This window comes from Anarrhichthys ocellatus, unplaced genomic scaffold (genome assembly GCF_004355925.1).
Source record: "Anarrhichthys ocellatus isolate YVR2014 unplaced genomic scaffold, GSC_Weel_1.0 scaffold4, whole genome shotgun sequence".
Taxonomy (NCBI): domain Eukaryota; kingdom Metazoa; phylum Chordata; class Actinopteri; order Perciformes; family Anarhichadidae; genus Anarrhichthys; species Anarrhichthys ocellatus.
Genome location: NW_022280034.1, coordinates 195,172 through 215,441, shown reverse-complemented (window position 1 = coordinate 215,441; position 20,270 = coordinate 195,172). Strand labels below are relative to the sequence as shown.

The 20,270-nt window shown below is 41.4% G+C and overlaps 1 protein-coding gene across 1 annotated transcript in view; it reads left to right on the top strand.

The window, feature by feature from the left end:
• LOC116381148 (glutamate receptor ionotropic, delta-1-like) overlaps positions 1 to 20,228 on the top strand; it is a 50,102-nt gene extending 29,874 nt beyond the window's left edge. Inside the window, exons 5-10 of the mRNA XM_031843016.1 lie at positions 1,279 to 1,401; positions 2,364 to 2,438; positions 2,601 to 2,946; positions 5,733 to 5,871; positions 13,684 to 13,879; positions 17,693 to 20,228. Of these exons, the coding sequence (XP_031698876.1) occupies positions 1,279 to 1,401; positions 2,364 to 2,438; positions 2,601 to 2,946; positions 5,733 to 5,871; positions 13,684 to 13,879; positions 17,693 to 17,863 (1,050 nt within the window). The 3' untranslated portion in view covers positions 17,864 to 20,228. The remainder of the gene's footprint in view (positions 1 to 1,278; positions 1,402 to 2,363; positions 2,439 to 2,600; positions 2,947 to 5,732; positions 5,872 to 13,683; positions 13,880 to 17,692) is intronic.
• The last annotated feature ends 42 nt before the right edge of the window (positions 20,229 to 20,270 follow it).

Below are 20,270 nucleotides of genomic sequence, written 5' to 3'. Positions count from 1 at the left end.
GACACACACTACCAGCTACAGACACACACTACCAGCTACAGACACACACTACCAGCTACAGACACACACTACCAGTTACAGACACACCCTACCAGCTACAGACACACTACCAGCACAGACTCACCCTACCAGCTACAGACACACACTACCAGCTACAGACACACACTACCAGTTACAGACACACCCTACCAGCTACAGACACACACTACCAGCACATACACACACTACCAGTTACAGACACACTACCAGCACAGACACACCCTACCAGCTACAGACACACACTACCAGCTACAGACACACACTACCAGTTACAGACACACACTACCAGCACAGACACACACTACCAGTTACAGACACACACTACCAGCTACAGACACACACTACCAGCTACAGACACACACTACCAGCACAGACACACACTACCAGCTACAGACACACACTACCTGTGCATGACAAACATAAAAAGTAACTCAACTCTGCACACTGTTGACACAAATTCATTGCATGTTACAACCGACAAAACCAATATTAAGCAAGTAGATAACTGTCAACGTTTTACAAACTTATATGATTGAACTAGAAACAGAACAACCAGGAGCGCTGAGGGGAGACAACAGAAGAAGCAGGGCCATCGGGCGGAGGAGGTGGAGCCTCCATCATCTCATTGTCTCGTATTAATCAGCTACCTCACTGGAAAACTACAGTTGAAATATCTATAAACACCAAATCCTCAAAGTGTTTTGACTTGGTCCACTGAAGAATTTTAAAACAGACCTCAGATATAATGATAATATTATCGAAATTTAAATTTGAAAGCACAAAGAGCATATGGTTTATGAAGACTATGCATTGAGCTGCGTTCTTGACACCGTAATAATTATACAATAGCTCTTCTAATTGTAAATGTAATCTTAGCTTATGATGCGTAATTGCTTCAGGGATTCATTTATATATTATCTGAATTACTGCCAATTTGCATTCAGTATGAATAACACTCATTATGAATTTGTCTATTATACACATAATTCAATGCGATGGCCTATAACTACACTGTTAAGAAGATACTTTATGAAATCTCAGCCCTTCACTGGCTCTCCGTTTGACTCCATTCAAAATGTATTACCGCACATAACCTCGATTCATTCTCAGACACAAGTTCACTTTGCTCTCTGTGAAGCTGCAGTTAGTTGAACACAGTAAAGTAACTCTGTTTTTGTTCTTCAGTGCTGAGGCTTTAATGTTTGCTAACACCTCCCACCTCTCTCTCTGTCTCTGCAGGAGGATCCTTTCGTCATGGTGGCAGAGAACATCCTCGGGCAGCCCAAGAGATATAAAGGCTTCTCCATCGACGTCCTGGATGCCCTCGCCAAAATTCTGGGCTTCAAATATGAGATCTACCAGGTGGGACTGAGTTTAGTTCAGGTGTCAACATCTAATGCACACAGTCCAGATGAATAAAGGAACTCCGTCCTGATTTAGGTTTAACAGGCTTTTGTGGATGATGATGAGATTGGTTTGTCACTTTTGAAGCATCAGACTGCGCGTGTGAACACACGTGTGACGCTACATTATAAATGTTTAAAGAAGTGCAGAGACATCTCATCAAATCACATCATCCTTCTGCACGGCTCTCATGTGCTCATAACCTTGTGATCATAGTGTTAAAACATGTTGTTTTTTACTTTATTCAAACCATGGATGGATGACTGTATGAGCCTTACGGGCCCAGGGCTCCAGAGTGTCGTTGCCCTCCTGGCCTTCACCTACAAAATGTCAACTCAAAGAGACACTTACCAACCAGGAAGCCCCTCAAAATGACCAAAAAGAGTTAAAATTACTATGAAAGGCGACCGAAGAACTACAATGAGACACAAAGCAACTGTGAAGAGAAACAAAAAATCAACATTTAGACCAAAACAGCTGCAAAGAGACACAAAGAGACTCACAATGACCATGAAACGGAGAAAAAAAAAACTACAATGAGAGTCAAAACGACTACAAAGAGACACAAAACAAATACAAAGACACACAAAACAACAGCAACTATGAAAAAGTGGAAGATAGAGACTCCAAATCTACCAGGAGACAGTATTTGGTGGGTCGTAGCTGCAGTCACATTGTGAGAATTTGCTTTCTTACACCGTCTTTGGTGTCCAAAGCTTATAAGTGGCTGTTGATGGATGAGTGTCACATTGATACTAAACCACATGTTGTATCGATGACTCCAGCCGTGTTGAAGCCTGAGTATTGGATGAATAACTACAGCTTTCATTGTATTTGCTCATGAGGTTGAGCCTTGTTTTAGGTGGTAGCTTTCTGAGCTGGTGACTTGAACTCAATAAACTTACGAATCTCTCCTCCAGGTGGCAGACAGTAAATATGGATCTCAGCTTCCCAACGGCTCGTGGAACGGCATGATCGGTGATCTCATCAACAAGGTAAAGCTGGAATGCAACTGGCGGAGGAGATAAAGGGTCATATGGTTCACTAGAAACTGACTGTTTGAGCTTTAAGCTAACACAGGGTCATATTTTGTCCCTGCTGGCCACCGAAACATGAATACTTGTTACTGATTGGCTGAACACCACCTCCTCCTCCAGAGAGCCGACCTGGCGGTGTCGGCCATCACCATCACACCAGAGAGGGAGAACGTGGTCGACTTCAGCAAGCGTTACCTGGACTACAGCGTCGGTATCCTGCTGCGAAAACCTGAAGAAAAGATCAACATCTTCTCTCTGTTTGCACCCTTTGACCTCGCCGTCTGGGCCTGCATCGCTGCCGCCATCCCCGTGGTGGGAGTGCTCATCTTCCTGCTCAACAGGCTGCAGGCTCTGCGCTCCTCCTCTACCCAGAATGCACCGCCAGGCCAGCCCCACAACGGCGGCGTGGGGTCGGGCTCCCTGCACAGTGCCATCTGGATTGTCTACGGAGCGTTCGTTCATCAAGGTGAGAGGAAAGACGCAAGTGAACTCAGACGATTACAATCATTTGTTTCCATTTCTGATTCAACATCAGTATGTCGAACAATCTCAACACAGTGTTCCATGAAAACTTTGTGTCTTTGCATCAACTTGGTATATTATTGCTTCACGTTTGGTGTAACCGCCCCATCACAGGTTTAAAAATACTGAACCTTTCCCTGCTTACTACTTTACACTACTTTACACTACTTTACGTCACTTTTAAAGCTGGGCTGCATTAGCATTTCAATTTAAAAAATCTATAAATTTGAATTGTATTTGAAAGAAAAAATCTGTGGAAATTTTTGCATCGACTAACTTTGATGAACTTTGACCAACAAGTTTGCACAGTTGACCAAACAAAAATGTTATGAATGCTAATGTTGCTCTGCACCTAATAGACATGAACATCGGCGACTGCTTGCTTACATGTTAGTAGTTAAATAGGTTAAAAAGTCAGACAATCTTTAACGTTTCCTGATGAACACAGTTCAGATCAGCTACGTGTCTCATTGTGCTGATTTTTTAAAATGTTCTCACGGTGTAGCAGCTCAGTGTTTGGCTGAAACCAATCAGGGCTGATCACAGCAAAAGGAAGATTATCTGCCTTGTAAAGACGGATTTCAATTTGATTTCGTGGGAGGGGAGGGTTTAATTTGGAGCGGTTACACGGATTACACAGCAACAGAAGAGGGGAAACAATAATCACGGGAGGATTTGTATAGCGTCTGAAATATTTAGCAGAGAAGCAGAAACAAGGACATCAAACTTGAGAGTGCTTAAATGAATCAGAGGGAGGCTTATATTACACAGAGCTCCAGGAAATGTAACAGTGATGTAATAAACGTAGGTTTTCTGTGTGTGGGAAGGTTTGTGGATCCACTTTGTTCAACCCCGTCTCTTGTAAAACACTACCTTCCAATGCAACTAAACTGCATCCTCAACTACGTTTCGAGGGAAACATATTTTCTCCAGGATTGCAGTCGAAGTTTTAAACATGTGGTTGACGTAAATTCATAATTCACAATGCAGTTTCGTTGTATGAGGATGTTGTTTTTAGGAGACAGAGCTGCTTTGTTGCAGTTGAAACTCTTGATAAATGCAACACAAACAGTAAAACGTTTCAGGATTAAACTTTGAGGAGTGATGGCCAGTTATGAAGCTGACTCTCATATTGTGCTTCTGTACTTGTGAGGACCTTCACTGACTTAATAAATATTCTCTAACAACTAACCTCGTCCTAAAATATTATTCTAGTCCAAACACTGAAATAAGGCCAAACCAATTTCCAAACAATAACCTTTCTCTCCTCTAAAGTTCTCCTCATCTTTAAAATGTCTTTAAAATGTCAACAATTTGCCTGAAAAATCTTTTCCATAAAATGTTATTTCTTCTTTTCCAAAATAATCTCAGTTACCAAAAAATGTCCTAACCTTCCAGAAGGGTCTCGCTTTCCAAAAAAAAAAAATGTCTCACCCTACAAAAGGTCTCACTTACCAAAAAAACGTAAATATCTGTACGTCCTCACCAGGACTTCCAAAATGTCCTCCTGCAGGTCCTTCCATCGTCATCAGCAGATTGCTGGAGAAATCTCTCAGTTGACGAAGAACAAGTTGACTATGATTGATACTGTCCTCACTTCCTAACATGTCCTCACCAAATAAAACTAGCCTCATTTTTCAAAAGAAATGTCATTAGTTTCCCAAAATGTCCTCCCTTTTTAAAAGTGTCCTTAATCTCAAGGCCTACAACTCGACTCTGTCCTCTAAAAGGTAGAAGAAGAAGAACACACACACACACACTTTCCCAGCAGAGGCACCCAGCTGCATCTATTATGGTCTGGCTGGTTGCCTGGGAAACCTTTTAGGCCTAACGGGGTTGTGATTAGATGCAGCAGCTCCGCTCGCTGTGATAAAGCAGCGCTCCCTCTCTCCTGCTGTTTGAATCCTGGTCACCTGTAACTGAGAGGTCACAGGTTTGAATCCCCACTGCGTGAGTCCTCTTAAACACCTGAGTGTTCTGAACCTGGACTTTCAACACGCAGCAGCTCTCAGATCAGTTAAAAAATCTGTGATTAATGACCTGGATGTAGTAGTCGTCTGTGTGTTTGTGTGTGTGTGTGTGTGTGTGTGTGTGTGTGTGTGTGTACATGTTGAGGAAACATTGAACAATCTGTTATTTATACCAAACAAGATCAAAATAGTTGTTTTCTGAAGATTATGTCCACTTTATTTGACCGGACAAGAGGGAGCATATTGGTAGAGCAGATTGTTCTTGATAACAAAGAATGAATCAATATCTTTATTCTGACCTCACTGTATTCATGAATTAGTTTAAAAACACAAAGTCTAGTCGTTGCACGATTCAAACCCGGCCTACGATTGAGATTTTCTTTCCTTAAACACAAAATAAATTATATTCTACAGGATGAAGGGAGCTCTCTTTGAAATGCCTACTTCAATATTCCATACGGTTCATAAAAATTACCAACAATAACACAGAAGAATATGAATTCCCCTAAAAGGAAATTAAAACAAACACACTGTTGTGATCAATCTTTAAAATGTTACTTCAAGAATATATTTTATATAATGAAAGATAAAGTTAATTTTCTTGCTAATACTGCAGCTCTTGATATTCCTGCATGCAGCCAAGACCAGAAACATAATTTTCTTTTCTATTTTTTATGTTTTTTGAAACGACCAGAAACAGACGTCCTCTCTTGGTTGAAAGTCCACTCTCGGTAATGTAGGACTGTATGTGTGTGTGTAGGTGGGGAAGGCGTGGTCGGCTCGGCGGCCCTGAGGATCGTCATGGGCAGCTGGTGGCTCTTCACGCTCATCGTGTGTTCGTCCTACACCGCCAACCTGGCAGCGTACCTCACCGTGTCACGCATGGACCACGCCATACGGTGAGACACACACACACACACACACGTGCACACACACATAAAGATCTCTGATGGGCATCTAAGAAAACATCAATGAATCAGTTTAGAAATGATGTAAAATTGTGTTTCTGATAAAGTCTGATCACGCTGATGCTTTCTTGTTGACATGAAACAAAAGGTTCCCGGCTGGAATCGAACCGGTGACGTTGTGGTTACGTGGCAGCATGAATGTTTGCAGATACGTTCATAACAACTGTTTCTTTATTCATTTCTTTGGTGTTTTATAAAAAGCATAATGACATTCCTTCAAAGCTGAGGTCGCCAAACTACAACTGTTTTAACTAGAATATAATGTGAAACGCTGTATCTAAGTTCCACATCTTAGTTCAAACGTTAAAATTTAGTGAAATTGTCTCCGTCTTAAATTCTTGGTACAAAAAACTATATTTTTACCATTTCTTCCCTTTTCTGTTTGTTACATTTCTTTATATCTTAATCTTTTTCATGAGTCCATGAACAGAATCCAATCTGTGCCTGTTTTAATTAACTTATTTACAGATTTACACATAACATTATAATATTATGAGTTAACACTGAGGCCATGCACTCTATTAGAGTTTAAGAGGATTGAATTCATTTATATTAAATTAAAGATAAACATAAATACTTTGTATTGATTTAAGTGGACTGCAGCTGTGTGTGCAGCACTATGGCCTAAACAAAAGGTCCTCCTTGGGGGACGATAAAGTAAATCTTATCTCATCTTGTACTACGTGGGCGCACTATTACACTTCTGTAATGTTAAATGTTAAACAGTTTAGGAGCGTTGTGTATTTATTGTGATAGAACAATCATTTTCTGTGGCACATGGGCCGTTCTGGTCTAGAAACACAGATGTTCTTGCAGTATAACTGGTTGAAATCAACATATTTTAATAATTTGTGCTGCGTATGGCCCACAATCATAAAGGTGTAAAGCGTATTTGTGGTTGCAGATTAGTAACATAGATTATAAAGTCATATAGGATTAGATTACGATCCAGTTAAGCGACTCAACTCAACATGGCGTTCATTCAACTCATTCAACCTTTAACAGTTTTTCACACATTTGGCTGATTATTAATCTGAAAGAGGCCCCTCCCCCTAAAAAGATGGATGCCCTCAAATCACCTCAAGAGAAAAGCTGCACATTGTCTGTAACACAAGAAACCCTCGAGTGGCGTCTGTGAAGTGGAAGAAGTTGAGCTGATGCAGTTATACATTTAGAGGGTGGACAGATTAGCTTAAAAAATAATACTAAAAAAAAGCCCTCAGCATGAATATTTCTCCACAAAGAATTGACACCGAAAACTTCTGAGTTCAAGTGTTTAATGCAAACTGAGTCTTTCTCACATTTAACCTCCTGCTGTTAGCGGAGAACACACTGACCTTAACTCTCAGAACAACGAGGGAAGTTTAGCTGTGGTCCAAAGTTTAAACATGATTTGATATCTACAGCCTCATATATTTTGATGTACTCGTGAATAAATGTATATAAACGTAGTAGGATTTTTGTGTCTCTGGAGGATAAAACCTTTGTTTCCAAAGAACCAAATGTGCGTTAATCCGCCGCTGAAGACAGTCGTTAAGACGAGAATGAACAACAATCAGCAGCTTTCATCACAGTGAACCTCTTGACCCTCTTCAGCTGGACAGTCATTTGATGTTCCAGCTCACGGTGATGAACACAGACCTCCAGCTGTGAGTCCTGTTTGACTGGATGTAAAGATGTAGTTTAAAGATAACAACCTGGAAAACAAGAACACTTTGTCAAAGTTTTTTTGATAAAAGCTTGTAGAAATATTTATGATCTGCCTGCAGACACGTCGTCTGTCTGTCCGTCTCTCTGTCTGTCTGTCTGTCTCTCAGTCCGTCTCTCTGTCTGTCTGTCTGTCTCTCAGTCTGTCTGTCTGTCTCTCAGTCCGTCTCTCTGTCTGTCTGTCTGTCTCTCAGTCTGTCTGTCTGTCTGTCCGTCTCTCTGTCTGTCTGTCCGTCTGTCTCTCAGTCTCTCTGTCTGTCCGTCTGTCTGTCTCTCTGTCCATATGTCTGTCTGTCTGTCTCTCTCTCAGTATGTCTCTCTGTCTGTCCGTCTCTGTCTCTCTGTCCATATGTCTGTCCGTCTCTCTGTCTCTCAGTCTCTCTGTCTGTCTGTCTGTCTGTCTGTCCGTCTGTCTGTCTCTCAGTCTGTCTCTCTGTCTGTCCGTCTCTGTCTCTCTGTCCATATGTCTGTCCGTCTCTCTGTCTGTCTGTCTCTCAGTCTGTCTCTCTGTCTCTCTGTCTGTCCATTTCTGTCTCTCTGTCCATATGTCTGTCTGTCTCTGTCTCTCTGTCCATCCGTCTGTCTCACAGGTTGCATTAGGTGAATCCTTGTTCACACAGTCAGATTGATCTTTGCATCATTTCCTTATTAAACTGATCATAGATCAGATTAATGTTGATGTTGGGAAACATTTACTCCAGAGTGTCCTCACTGTGAACAGATCAACGTATTGACCACAGATGTTTTATTAAACTGTGTGTTGGAGTTTGATCCTAACGAGCACAACACCATCAACTCCGATCGACGTTCGGCAACATTTCGTTTCTCACCTTTTTACTTTATTCTCAATCCCAGCTGTTGAAAATACCTTTTTTTAAATTATTTGTAATGAAACAAACACATGAGTTTCACCCAGGAGACCAGCGTTTGTGTTGTTGAGTTACTGTGACGTTACATTAGTCACGTTTATGACGTCTTTTCTGTACTCACGTTAAGTTCTTTACGTGCTTATTTGAAGCCCAACTATGATGTTCTTCTTAAAGCTAACTAAGTGGTTTTGCTGCCTAAACATAAATGTGTTGTTTTTTTTTCACAGCGACCGTAGTGGAGCAGCATAGTTTGATGCACTAAATTAGTTCTAGAATGGATAAAAGCTAAAAAAAAACTAGATCCTCCAAATCCCACAATGCAACTAACCAGCATCTTCTGTTAAAATATGTTCAGGCAGAACAGTGTGTGCGTTATTTTCCTCACATCTCTGTATGTTACAGATAAACAACATTTGTATCTGTGTTCACATTCACGTCTTTCCATTGACTTCCTGTCTGCTGTCAGAGGAATGAGTTCCTCTCTCCGTCTGAACCCTCGAGGCTCCGGAGCTGCTGAGCCGAGCTTGAAACTAAAAGTTTAAAAATCATCCACAGAAACAGAACAAAAAGAAGCCCAGCTTGTGTCCACTTTGACTGATGAGGAGCTTCTTCTGTTCTTTACGTTTGAAGCTCTTTATTACTCATAAATATTACACTGTGACAGTGAAGTGCATTCAGCAAACACCTCTGGCTGTTGAGGTGTACGTGGTGTCAACAGTCCCGGTCGGCGTTACAGACATCAAAAAAAGCATTTTCTCCTTTTTTTGTTTCATCCCTAAACCCAAAAGAGTGGCAGAACATCGTCGTCTGAACCGGGTTTCTATCCTGTGATTCAACCATCATCACCCCGCTGTGAGAGTGTGTGTGTGTGGCCAGCTGGATTACCTGAAGCTCTGCTTAGATTTCATGTTCAAAGGACCCAACGTCTCTATTTTCAGTCCAAACAAGCGTCTGATGGTCTTTCTTTAGGTTCATAGTTCAGCTCCGACCATGTCCGTGTTGTTGTTCTGTCATCTCTTTAAATGCGTCTTCTAAAGACACACTCGACGGAAGATTGCGCGGCTGAGGAACATCGTTGTCTATTTTTTGTCTTGTGTATGAATAAATAATGTTATCTCTCATTTTCAATCTAAATGTAAAAAACAGTCAGTTCACCTCCATCCTCCTCCATCTCTTTTTTTATTCTCTGAGAATCCAATCCAAGCTGACATTTCCATCAGCACATCCCGCCGCGTTGACTAAGTGAAGGGCGAGTAAATGCTGAGCACTAAGACTCGGCTTTTATAGACATTCAATGAATGCTGAAGTGGAGATTTGCATTTGATGGAGACTTCTTTAAAGCCTCCTCAGACAGCGGGGAATCATCTTCCTCCTGACTGGAAAACCATCTTCGCCGGATGATGTTTCCTCCTCCCTGTGTGAAGCCTGTCATTACTGCAATATAACACTCCATCACACAGAGCGGCTGTTCTCCTGCAACACCGTGAACGTCTTCACCGCACCAATGGAAGGTTTCATTGAATCCTGACATCCAGCTGAGAATCATGATGATTGACATGTTATAAAAGGTTTCATAGGACGCAGGATATTAATGTGTATCATGGTTTACTGTTTGTAAAATCCCTGTTAGTGTCGTTTAATCCAGGGTCTGGATGAATGATGTCATTATGCATCACAGGGATGCACAACACAATTCAGTTGTAGCCCATTTTCAACACAACAAACACATGACAAACAAAACAAGGTTTATTCCTGTAGTGCTTTCTTTTTGAATTTGCATCATAATGAAAGTAAACAGCAGCAATACAAACAATCCTCTGAGCAGATAAGATGGTCGACATCTTCACACTAAACATGAGGAACTCTGACTGTTTGAGCATCGTGATGTGAACACAGACTCCTCCTCCTCTCCTCACTTTTCTTAATTCATGCGCTGACTACAAATACATCAGAATATTTTATTTCTGAGTGTTTTACTTTCAGCTCTTCATCCTCTAACTATTTTGGACGATGACATAACCAGATATCCAGCTAGTCCTGTTGTTAAAAACACGCTACTGCTTGTCCACAGTATATACAATGTTACTGACTTTGAATCTAACTTAACGTTAGCTTTATGCTAGCATAACGTTAGCTCTCTGGCTCGTAGCTGAGTTAAAGGGTTCAACTAGAACTAGAGGGGACTAGAAATATCTCCCGTCGCCGTGTGTCATATCTAAGGTCCGTCCTATTTACTGGAGCGGTGAACAACGTTTACATTGCACCAGAATGTTATGGGATGATTGATCCAGGTATTAGCGAACCCTCAGGGTTACCACGGACCAGTGACCATTATAATCGATCTACTATGCTCCTTAATGACTTAGAGAGAGCTTTAAGATGTGTTCAGTGTCTGAAAGTGTTTTAAATGATGATGTATCATCTTGTTTTTAATGCCTGTACCATTATACTGTAAATTTATCATTTTTAGATCCTAACCAGCGTCCGTACCGAGCAGACACTTAAATAAACACGACTTAGCAGCAGGAGGATCTGTAGAGTTATAAACATATAAACCCGCCAGCAACATCCAAACAATTTGAGTTTTTCCTGAGATTAAAAGTGAGAGAAAACTAGTTCAAGTGAGCAGAAGTACATTTTAAAATCACACAAACATAAAAGTCCAACTAAGATGAAACTTTATAGAAAAAGATTCAAGTCAAGCTCATTAGTTATAAACACTTAAAATATTGTCTTAGTGGAAATAGTCATTAATTTAACAACAATAAATATATTATATCTGTTAGCTCAGTGTGTGTGTGTGTGTGAAGCCACTTTCCGTCACCATTTTTTTGTGACTTTATGCTTTTCAGACTGTAGTGTTTCGTCTTTTTGCTCAGTTCGTTTGAAACGTTATTTCCTCTCAAGTGGTTCCAAATAAATATGGAATAGCTCGTCCGCCGCCTGCAGAGAGAAGAGACAGAACCAGACTCAGAACACGAGAAGTATTTAAAAACACATCTGAAATCTGTTTGAAACAAAAAACACAGTTACGTTTATTTAGTTGGACTCCGTCTTTATTCCAGAAGAGAAGCTGCCGTTTAGTTAACTTTATTTCACTGAATCAACTATAAGCAACGACCCTAAAACACAAGGCATTGTGGGTATTTTTAGGCTTCTCCCTCGTTTTGTTCAGAATAGCAGCAACATTGATCTGTAACGAGTCGTTTATATCTGATTCAGGTGCAGCTTTCACCAGTCCGTTTGAGAGGAATAATAATTCATAGACAATATAATTATAAACAAATATGTATTTTAAAGAATACATTTTATTTTCTGTAGCGCTGTAAAAACTGAAAATTAACTGTGGCTTGATTTTGAACACAACCTGTTAATGTTAATTCATTTAAGTTGAGTTGAAAGAAGAGAACCTCGATTGTCACTTTCCAGGTTGATCTTCTTCAGAATAGTTTGTTTCAAACTCGTCCGTCTGTAGCAGATAAATGTAAAAGTACTTTATTTTAAATTGGAGCTTTTATTCATTCACAGAGAAACAAACAGCAGAACCGATGCCCAGAAATAAAGAAATAATGAATAAAGAAGAATATTAATCAAAAAGGTAGAAAACACACCTGTGCGTCTGCAGAGGGATCCTGTATGAAGCCAATTCCAGATAAATTACTCGACTGTTAATGATGTTTATTGGATGAAGGTGTCGAGTTGCCCCGAGGGAGACACACTGACTGGATTACATTCCATACATAAAATCTAATTAGACTTCATCTCTAACCTCCAGCAGCGCTGCAATTATCCAATTAAAGCTCTGCCGTTATTAACGTTTCAGTCGACGGCGTCCTGACAGCAGCACGTCTGTGTTCATCCGGTAACAATGTGCACAATTAATATGAAATTAATGTGAACATCAAGAGGAAATCCAATTCCAACATATTAAACATCACGTGAGCGATTCATCCCGCCCCACTGAGAGAACGGGATGTTCTTATGTGTCAGTTTGAGCTGCACGATGAGGTCTTCAGTGAACCTGAACCTCCGGGTAGACCCAGACCTCCCTCTAAATCCCTGACGGGTCCCATCAGTGTGTCCAAACAGCTGCTGCACTAATGCGTTGTGTGTCACCTGTCATTATAATAAACAGCTTGTTAGTAGAACCACATGTTCAGTCAGAGCTCATCAACACTTAGTGACACTCTCACTTTATTCAAACTGTTGTTGCTTCTCAGTCAGAGAGATTTGTCCTGATTCTGTTTCCACGACATTATTTCTGTCAGATTGGAAGTTTTTTTTAACACATGTAAGCCTTAAAAATGTATTTCAATATACTATATATATATATAATAATAAATAATTGATATATGTAAAATATATATTTATACATTATACAGTATATAATATATATATATAATATATACTGTATATATATTTAAACAATCTATGAATTATTAAATATTAGAACATTTTAATATTCGTTGAGTGAATTGCTTAATTGATCTAAAATCATGTAGTCACATTTTTATATACATCCAAGTAACACAAAAAGTCCTGAAAACATAAACCATCAAAGACATTTCCATAAATATCCATTGATTTCTGTTAATAAAGAACACGACTCATATTGTACATGATGGGCTTTTAAAATTCAATCATAATTTTTCAGAGCGAGCTTCAAATGAATCTTGTTTTCTTTTCACCTCTACTTTTGTTTATTAGAAAAATCTATATTCTTGCCGGTGTTTGTTTTGATGAAATGCTGCTGCTGTTGTTTCTTATTAAAATAAGAAAAAAACAACTGTGTGTTGTTCAAACATCTCAAGGCAGCTGGAGAAAATAATTATTTGGTCTCGTGGGTGTCGTTGATTAAAAACCGGTCTCCCAACTCTTCAGAGTTCTCAGGCTTTAACAAAATACCTGAGAACAGTTTATTGCCACATATGTTCTCATATGAAGAAATGAGAGATTATAGTTACAGCTTTCAAACCATCGTGAGCAGAACAGGTTACCTCACAGTTTGGTTGTGTTCGGTTAAACTGGAGCGGATTCTTGGCCAAATCTAGTGTGTGCCAACACTAAACAACTCAACAATCAGCAGCTCAACTTATCAAACTCATGACCGAGATGTCCAGAAACAAAGACACCAAACTCCTCACTCGTGGTCTTCGTTGTCCTCCAGGTCGTTCCAGGACTTGGCACGGCAGATGGACGTGGACTACGGCACCGTGAGGGACTCGGCGGTGTACGACTACTTCAGGAACAAAGGTACCAACCCTCTGGAGCAGGACAGCACCTACGCAGAGCTGTGGAGGACCGTCAGCAAGAGCAACGGCATGGACTTCTCCGTGTCCAGCCCGTCTGAGGGCATACGCAAGGTGAGTGTGTGTGTGAATTCCCCATGGAGAAAATTACATTTAATGTACTCTTGTGATCAATCTTTAAAATGTGACTTCAAAATGTTTATATATGATTAAAGATTAGATAAAGTAAACTTGTTGCTAATACTGCAGTCCGTGATATAAGTGCATGCAGCCAATTTATTTTTGATTTGTAGTTAAAACATAATTATCATTCAAAGTTTCCACAATGATTTTTATGATATTGGTATCACAGAGAAATGTCCAAATACTGATAACACTAAAGTTTAATTATCCATATTGTGGTTAAAGAAAGACTGAAAGAATAGTTCCACTACGTATTGAAGTCCCCTCTTTGATAGGTAGACGTCACTCAGAGATGCTAGTCCCCTCTTGGCAGTTTCTTTAAAAAAATCAAAAAGCACATTTGCAGTAATATACTGTTTAAAGACCTTAAAAGTACATTTTCTATTCCATTTGACTTTTTTTTCAAAATGACCAGAAACACAAGTCCAGACTTGGTTAGAATAGCATGACGGTCCACTGTTGGTAAGGTAGGAATAGTGTGTGTGCGTGTGTGTGTGTGTGTGTGTGTGTGTGAAGTGAGGTAGTGTTACCTAAGTTATATAGCGTCAGTTCAAATGTGCCTAAAAATCACCTCATTCATAAGTAAAATCAAAAAAATCAAACTGACATCAACAAAAAAACATGGACGTCATGAAGAATAAACGACTCTCCTCGTCTCCTGCATCAACGACACACACACACACACACACACACACACACGTATATATGAATTATATTTGCATTTGTAATCTTCTTGTTTGAGACTCTGAATCTTGTTTGAATTGTGAGTTAATGAGCCGGTCTGTCAGTCACAAAGTGTGAGATGTGAAGTGTGTTTTCACTGATTCATGATGATTTTCACAGGTTGTTTAGTGTGTGTGTATGTGTGTAGATAGAGCTGTATTGTCAGCACACACACACACACACACACACACACTTGTTTTATTCACAGCGGGCAAACACACAAAGACACTCCTCTGTTTACCCATTACTTAATTGTAACAGCGGTGTCACAATACACCGATTGGTGAGGCTGAGTGTGTGTGTGTGAGAGTGAGAGAGTGTGTGTGTGTATATATGTGTGTGTGTGTGTGTGTTTCTCTGCTGTACATAATTATGCTCATAGTTCTCCCAAAGAGCCGATGATAAACTAGCGTTGTAGAAGAATGGGCTCTGAGGCGTCCATTAGTGAACTCTCTCTCTGTGACGTCATCTCTGCTCTAAACGCACTCACACGTTCTAATCAGTTTTATCGATATTGTCGAGCACTTTCTTTTCCAACAGTCGCTCGGCTTTTGTTTTGGATCAGAGTCACAGATCAGATCAGCACAGACGAGAAAAGGAGCAAATATAACTTGATATTAGTAACCGATCATTGATGATCCTTATTAACAGATACAGATCTGTGTGTTGTTCCACAGCTGCTCTACAAGGATCCAGATTATTTATTATTGATATTTCATCTACTCTGAAGTCAGTAAACCATCAAAAGTACTAAATGTAATTTATAGAGTTTTTTCTTTAAAAAAAACACACAATTTAAATGATAATGAAATGAAAGATTGTAATTTTATAAGAATTATTATCTTTAATGCTGTATAATAATGTGTTTATAGCTCGTGTTATGAAGGTAAACAGCTCATAATTCATCTCTAATATCTATTTTATATTCATGTGAAAACATCTCCTTCAAACTACTGGATTTATTCAAGTTTATCACCAAAACTACATTTTACAGATGACATGTGAACACATCATGATAATGTTATAATGCACCTTCAGCCAGTACTCATGTTCACTGAGCAGAGCCTGAAGGCATCATCATGTAACGGAAGTGAACCTCCGTTGGTTAGCCGTTAGCGGTGTTGCTGTTACTAGCTCTCCTCCTATTGGTTAGCCATTAGCGGTGCTGCTAACGTTACTAGCTCTCCTCCTATTGGTTAGCCATTAGCGGTGCTGCTAACGTTACTAGCTCTCCTCTGATTGGTTGTTTACAATGAAACATGATCAGAGATCGGAGACTAGAAACAGAAAGAGGACGTGATGAAGAAGCTTCTGTGTTGGACTCGTTCATTTTATATTTTCAGTTACAGTTTATTTTACACTTTTATTCATCGTTCCTATCGTTAATAATAACAAATATTATGTCTGAGATCTGTGTTCAAACAACAAACTTTATCCAACAGTGAAATGATCCTCCTGTCTGATTTGACCCTTCTTGCTTGCTGTAGTTGTGCTCAGTTTTCCTGATGAATAATGAGACACCCCGTTGGTTTTTGACTCGTCAAAGCATTCGTTTCGTGACGACATCGTGTTCTCAGCCCTCAGATATTAACGCGTCGATGTTTTCACTCACTGATAAACACTTAATGGACAAAATACTCCCAGAATTTACCCGTAAGAGTATTTTCTGCCACTTTGAGTGACTTTCTTACTAAAAAAAAGATATTTTTATTTTTGCCTCATAAATCTGTTGTGCGGGCAAAAAGTTATTCTTGTTTGGTATGACTCATTTCACACAATTCATAAATGTCTCCGATTGTCACACCTATGTTGTGTTCTTTAAGAACCAGCTGAACATGCAGGTTTCTGTTCGTTGAGCCGTACTGACTCTAGATCTCCTTTCATTCATAAAAGTCTCGTCGTGTCGTCACGTAGCTTAGCATCTACGTTACCTGGAGCGAGAATAGAAACACTCACTTCTTCCATGATGAGAGGTGAAACACAAAGAGCCTGCAGAGGCTAACAGCAGAAGGCTACGAGCTAATTAGGGCTGTAACAGCAGGAACAGATCAAGTCTCCCTGTTTCTATACGAGGAGGGTGTGTGTGTGTGTGTGTGTGTGTGTGTGGAAACAATTACCAGAGACAGCGAGCAGGTTGATGTGCAAACTGCTGACACAGTGAAAAACCCTCATCCACTTACTTTCCCCCCCGCTGATGCTTTTATACGGGCGTTATTGTCACCTCCTCCTCCTCCTCCTCCTCACAGAGGGGAGGACGCACCTCCTTTGATAAAATGGAACACGAAGGACAAATACAGCATGTATACAGCAATTCATCGAGAAACAACAATGACGGGAAACTGAAGTGACAGTCGGTGTTAGACGGTAGAGAATATCTGGAGCAGTGCTTTTATTTTGAAGCTCTGTTTTCCAGCTTCTACGTGGACGTAATTATGGTGCGAGAAGAGCAGGAAGTCATTATGCAACAATACAGGAAGGAACCAATGACATTCAGCTGTAGCAACAAACAACAACAGCAAACACATGAGAAAGTAAACAACAACAGAAGAACATTCCTTTAGTTCATTGTTTTAAATCAGCATCATCAGATAAAATGGCCGACATCTTCACATGAAGAACTCAACATGAGGAACTTTACTGTGTTTGAGTCCTCCTCCTCTGGTCCACCAGAGGCCTGCTTGATCCTGGACCACCATGGATCCAGGTCCCTGTGAAGACGTGGGCTCAACAGTCACCGACCTCCCCCTGCTGTCAGACAGGTCGTAGCCTGGGTACACCTGCGTACACCTCAGGTCATAGCTGGGTTAGCTTAGCATCTCTCCTCCGTGGACGTTAGTTTGGTGTCGTTTGGTCCGGCAGGTCTCGCTCGTTGGTCGGCTGCTTTTAATCTTCACACTTCCTGTTGTGACGAACACGAAAAGAACAACATGTAGAGAAAGTCACGGGAGCTACCGGCCGCTCATGAGCATGCACCACTTGTAGTATAATGTAGTATAATTCTTCTTCTTCTTCTTCTCTCAGGCGAAGAAGAGTCCGTACGCCTTCCTGTGGGACATGGCGGTGCTGGAGTACGCCGCCCTGACGGACGACGACTGCACCATCACCGTGTCGGGGAACGGCATGAGCAGCAAAGGCTACGGCATGGCCATGCAGCACGGCAGCCCCTACAGAGACCTCTTCTCTCAGAAGTAAGTGTGTGTGGGGGGAGGGGCACCAAACCTCACCCGGAAAGAAAGGACGCTCTGAACCCTTTTTACCTCCGGTCTGACATGTTTACACGGAGCTCCATGGTGACTCGTGATATGTTTAGAACATGCCTTGCGGGCGACTCGCGTGGCCCCCGCGGGCGACCAGGTGCCCGCGGGCTCCGTGTTGGCTCCCTCTGCTCTGGTTGTTTGTTTGCTTCTCGGACGCTCAGGAGTTTTAACGTTGACACCACTTTGAACACTTCTCAGACGTTATCGTCGCCTCGATGTGTTCGAGTGTTGAAGATTAAAACGTTTCAGCCTCTTCGTTGCTGAAACGGCGTAAATGAGATTTTGTAGTTTTATTTATAGATCAGTAAACGTTTGAATCTGTTCATGCGTGAAGTTTATTAATAAGTTAAGTTACATAAAACACACGAGTGATGCTTTAACTACATTTTATGATTGAAGAAATGCAGAAAGTTATTTGTAATGGAACAGATTTGATGAGACAGCACATCTTATGTTGTTAGCTCTCTTCCTGCTCCATGCTCGTACTAAACCTGATGGCTGCTGTGTTTGCAGAAGATGTTGGAAACACAGACAGAAGCTTTTCTTCTCTTGTCAGCTAACAAGTTAACGATGAAGCTTTGGGGTCTTTTGATCCTCTTTGTTGGCGTTAAGTCTTCATTATCAGCCCGTAAATTCCTGCGGAGTGAGCTAGGAGTCCGTCTGAGGCTGTGACCGCTGGCTTCATGTCAACGAGGGGCCACTCGTCGGATGAGAAGTGTCACGCTGACTTATTTCAGACGTGATGGGGGGGGGGTTAAGCGTGAGCAGAGGAAACGCCTCTCCTAAATCAATAAAAACGCTCCTCGCTAGAAGTCAAATTAAGCTCACATGAAACGAGCTCCAAGCAGAACGGATTATTCACGGTGCGATGCGTCGACAGAGGGACGAGATGCTAATCATTCCATCTCAAAGGCTTCAATCTTTTATTCTTTATTTTAATTACGTCCTTCGGTCTGAGTTTTGGAGTGAAACATCGTCTCAAAACACAAATTGATCCCGGTGCGAGTTTTTAAAAAGGAATGGTGTCGATCTTTTAGTGAGTCTCCACATGATTACATCATGAGGTAACGCATAAGCTCCTCGAGATCACAAGACCTTCTCATCCGTCTCGCATCGATCGGCTCCCAGAAAGCAGACAGGAAGTTAGACAGAAACACCCGTCGACCTGCTGAACGGGGAGACGTTAACGTCTAACAAACGTAGTTATTCATGATGAGTCTCGGCTGATCAACAGCAGTCCTGTCATCGCAGGTCTACTCATGTTAAGTAGATCTGAACTGACAACAGGTAATCTCCACAATATTGTGATTCACTCAAGCATGCAGATTTTAAAATACTGAACTCGTCCTTTAAAGCTGAAGAGACTTTAGAAGTTGAGGAGTTCCAATGTTAGCAAACTATTTGACCTTAATACTCAGATATTCTGGTCAGCCGTCACAGGAAACGGCTTCATCCGGCTTCCTATTAGGGAGTTTCATTTGCGGTTTGCTGAGTTTCAATGAAGGAGAACTTCTCTGTGTGTGGCGTCCGGCTCAGCAGGAAGTGAGAGCAGCTTTCCTCACAGCAGTGAGCAGCTCCGTGATTCGCCGTGAATCAGCCGGGGCTCCGAGTCCCGAGGAGCCGCTCTGAATGAAAAGCCTCTGAACCGGCCGTGTGAAGTCGTAAGGAGGGCAGCGATTACTCAGCAGCAGGCCGGGGGGGGAACCCGTTTGATGTCACGCCAACACAGAAACCCGCCGTGTCACTTCCTGTGAAATCTCTTGATTGTGAGATTTAAGCAGCAGCAGCAGCGTTAATAGAGATGTTAACATGGAGCACTGCTGTGCTGCTAGCTGGTGTTAGCAGAGCAGCCGGGCTGAGGGGGAACCGGGCTCTCTGAGGCTGCGTGGGACGGGGACGCCTGGGGGCCCCTATAGAGCAACCGCACACCAAATAAAATGTAATTTACACCTCCTCCTCCAGCCGAGCGTTCTCTTCCTCCTCATCCTCCTCCTTCCTCTCTGCGTGTGATCCTCTCTCATCCTCTCGGCCATGCTCAGGAGAGGGACATCCTGTTTCTCGGAGCTGCTCTTTAAAGCTTTGAACGGACGAGAGTCCACGTCAGATCACCTGGGGGGGGGGGGGGGCTGCTGTGTCAGGACAGTTCTGCTTCCACACACCGGATTACACATGAAACAATGACTTCCTGTCAGCTGTACACGGCTGTTAATGTCCACACAAGGTGGACAGTGATGCCCTTTTTATAACAAGGGCATCGATAGTGATTGTTATACAGGAGACAACCTCCAGTTCTTTAAGAGAAGTCAAAGCTTCATGTGTTAAAGCTGCATTCTCTCTAGTGT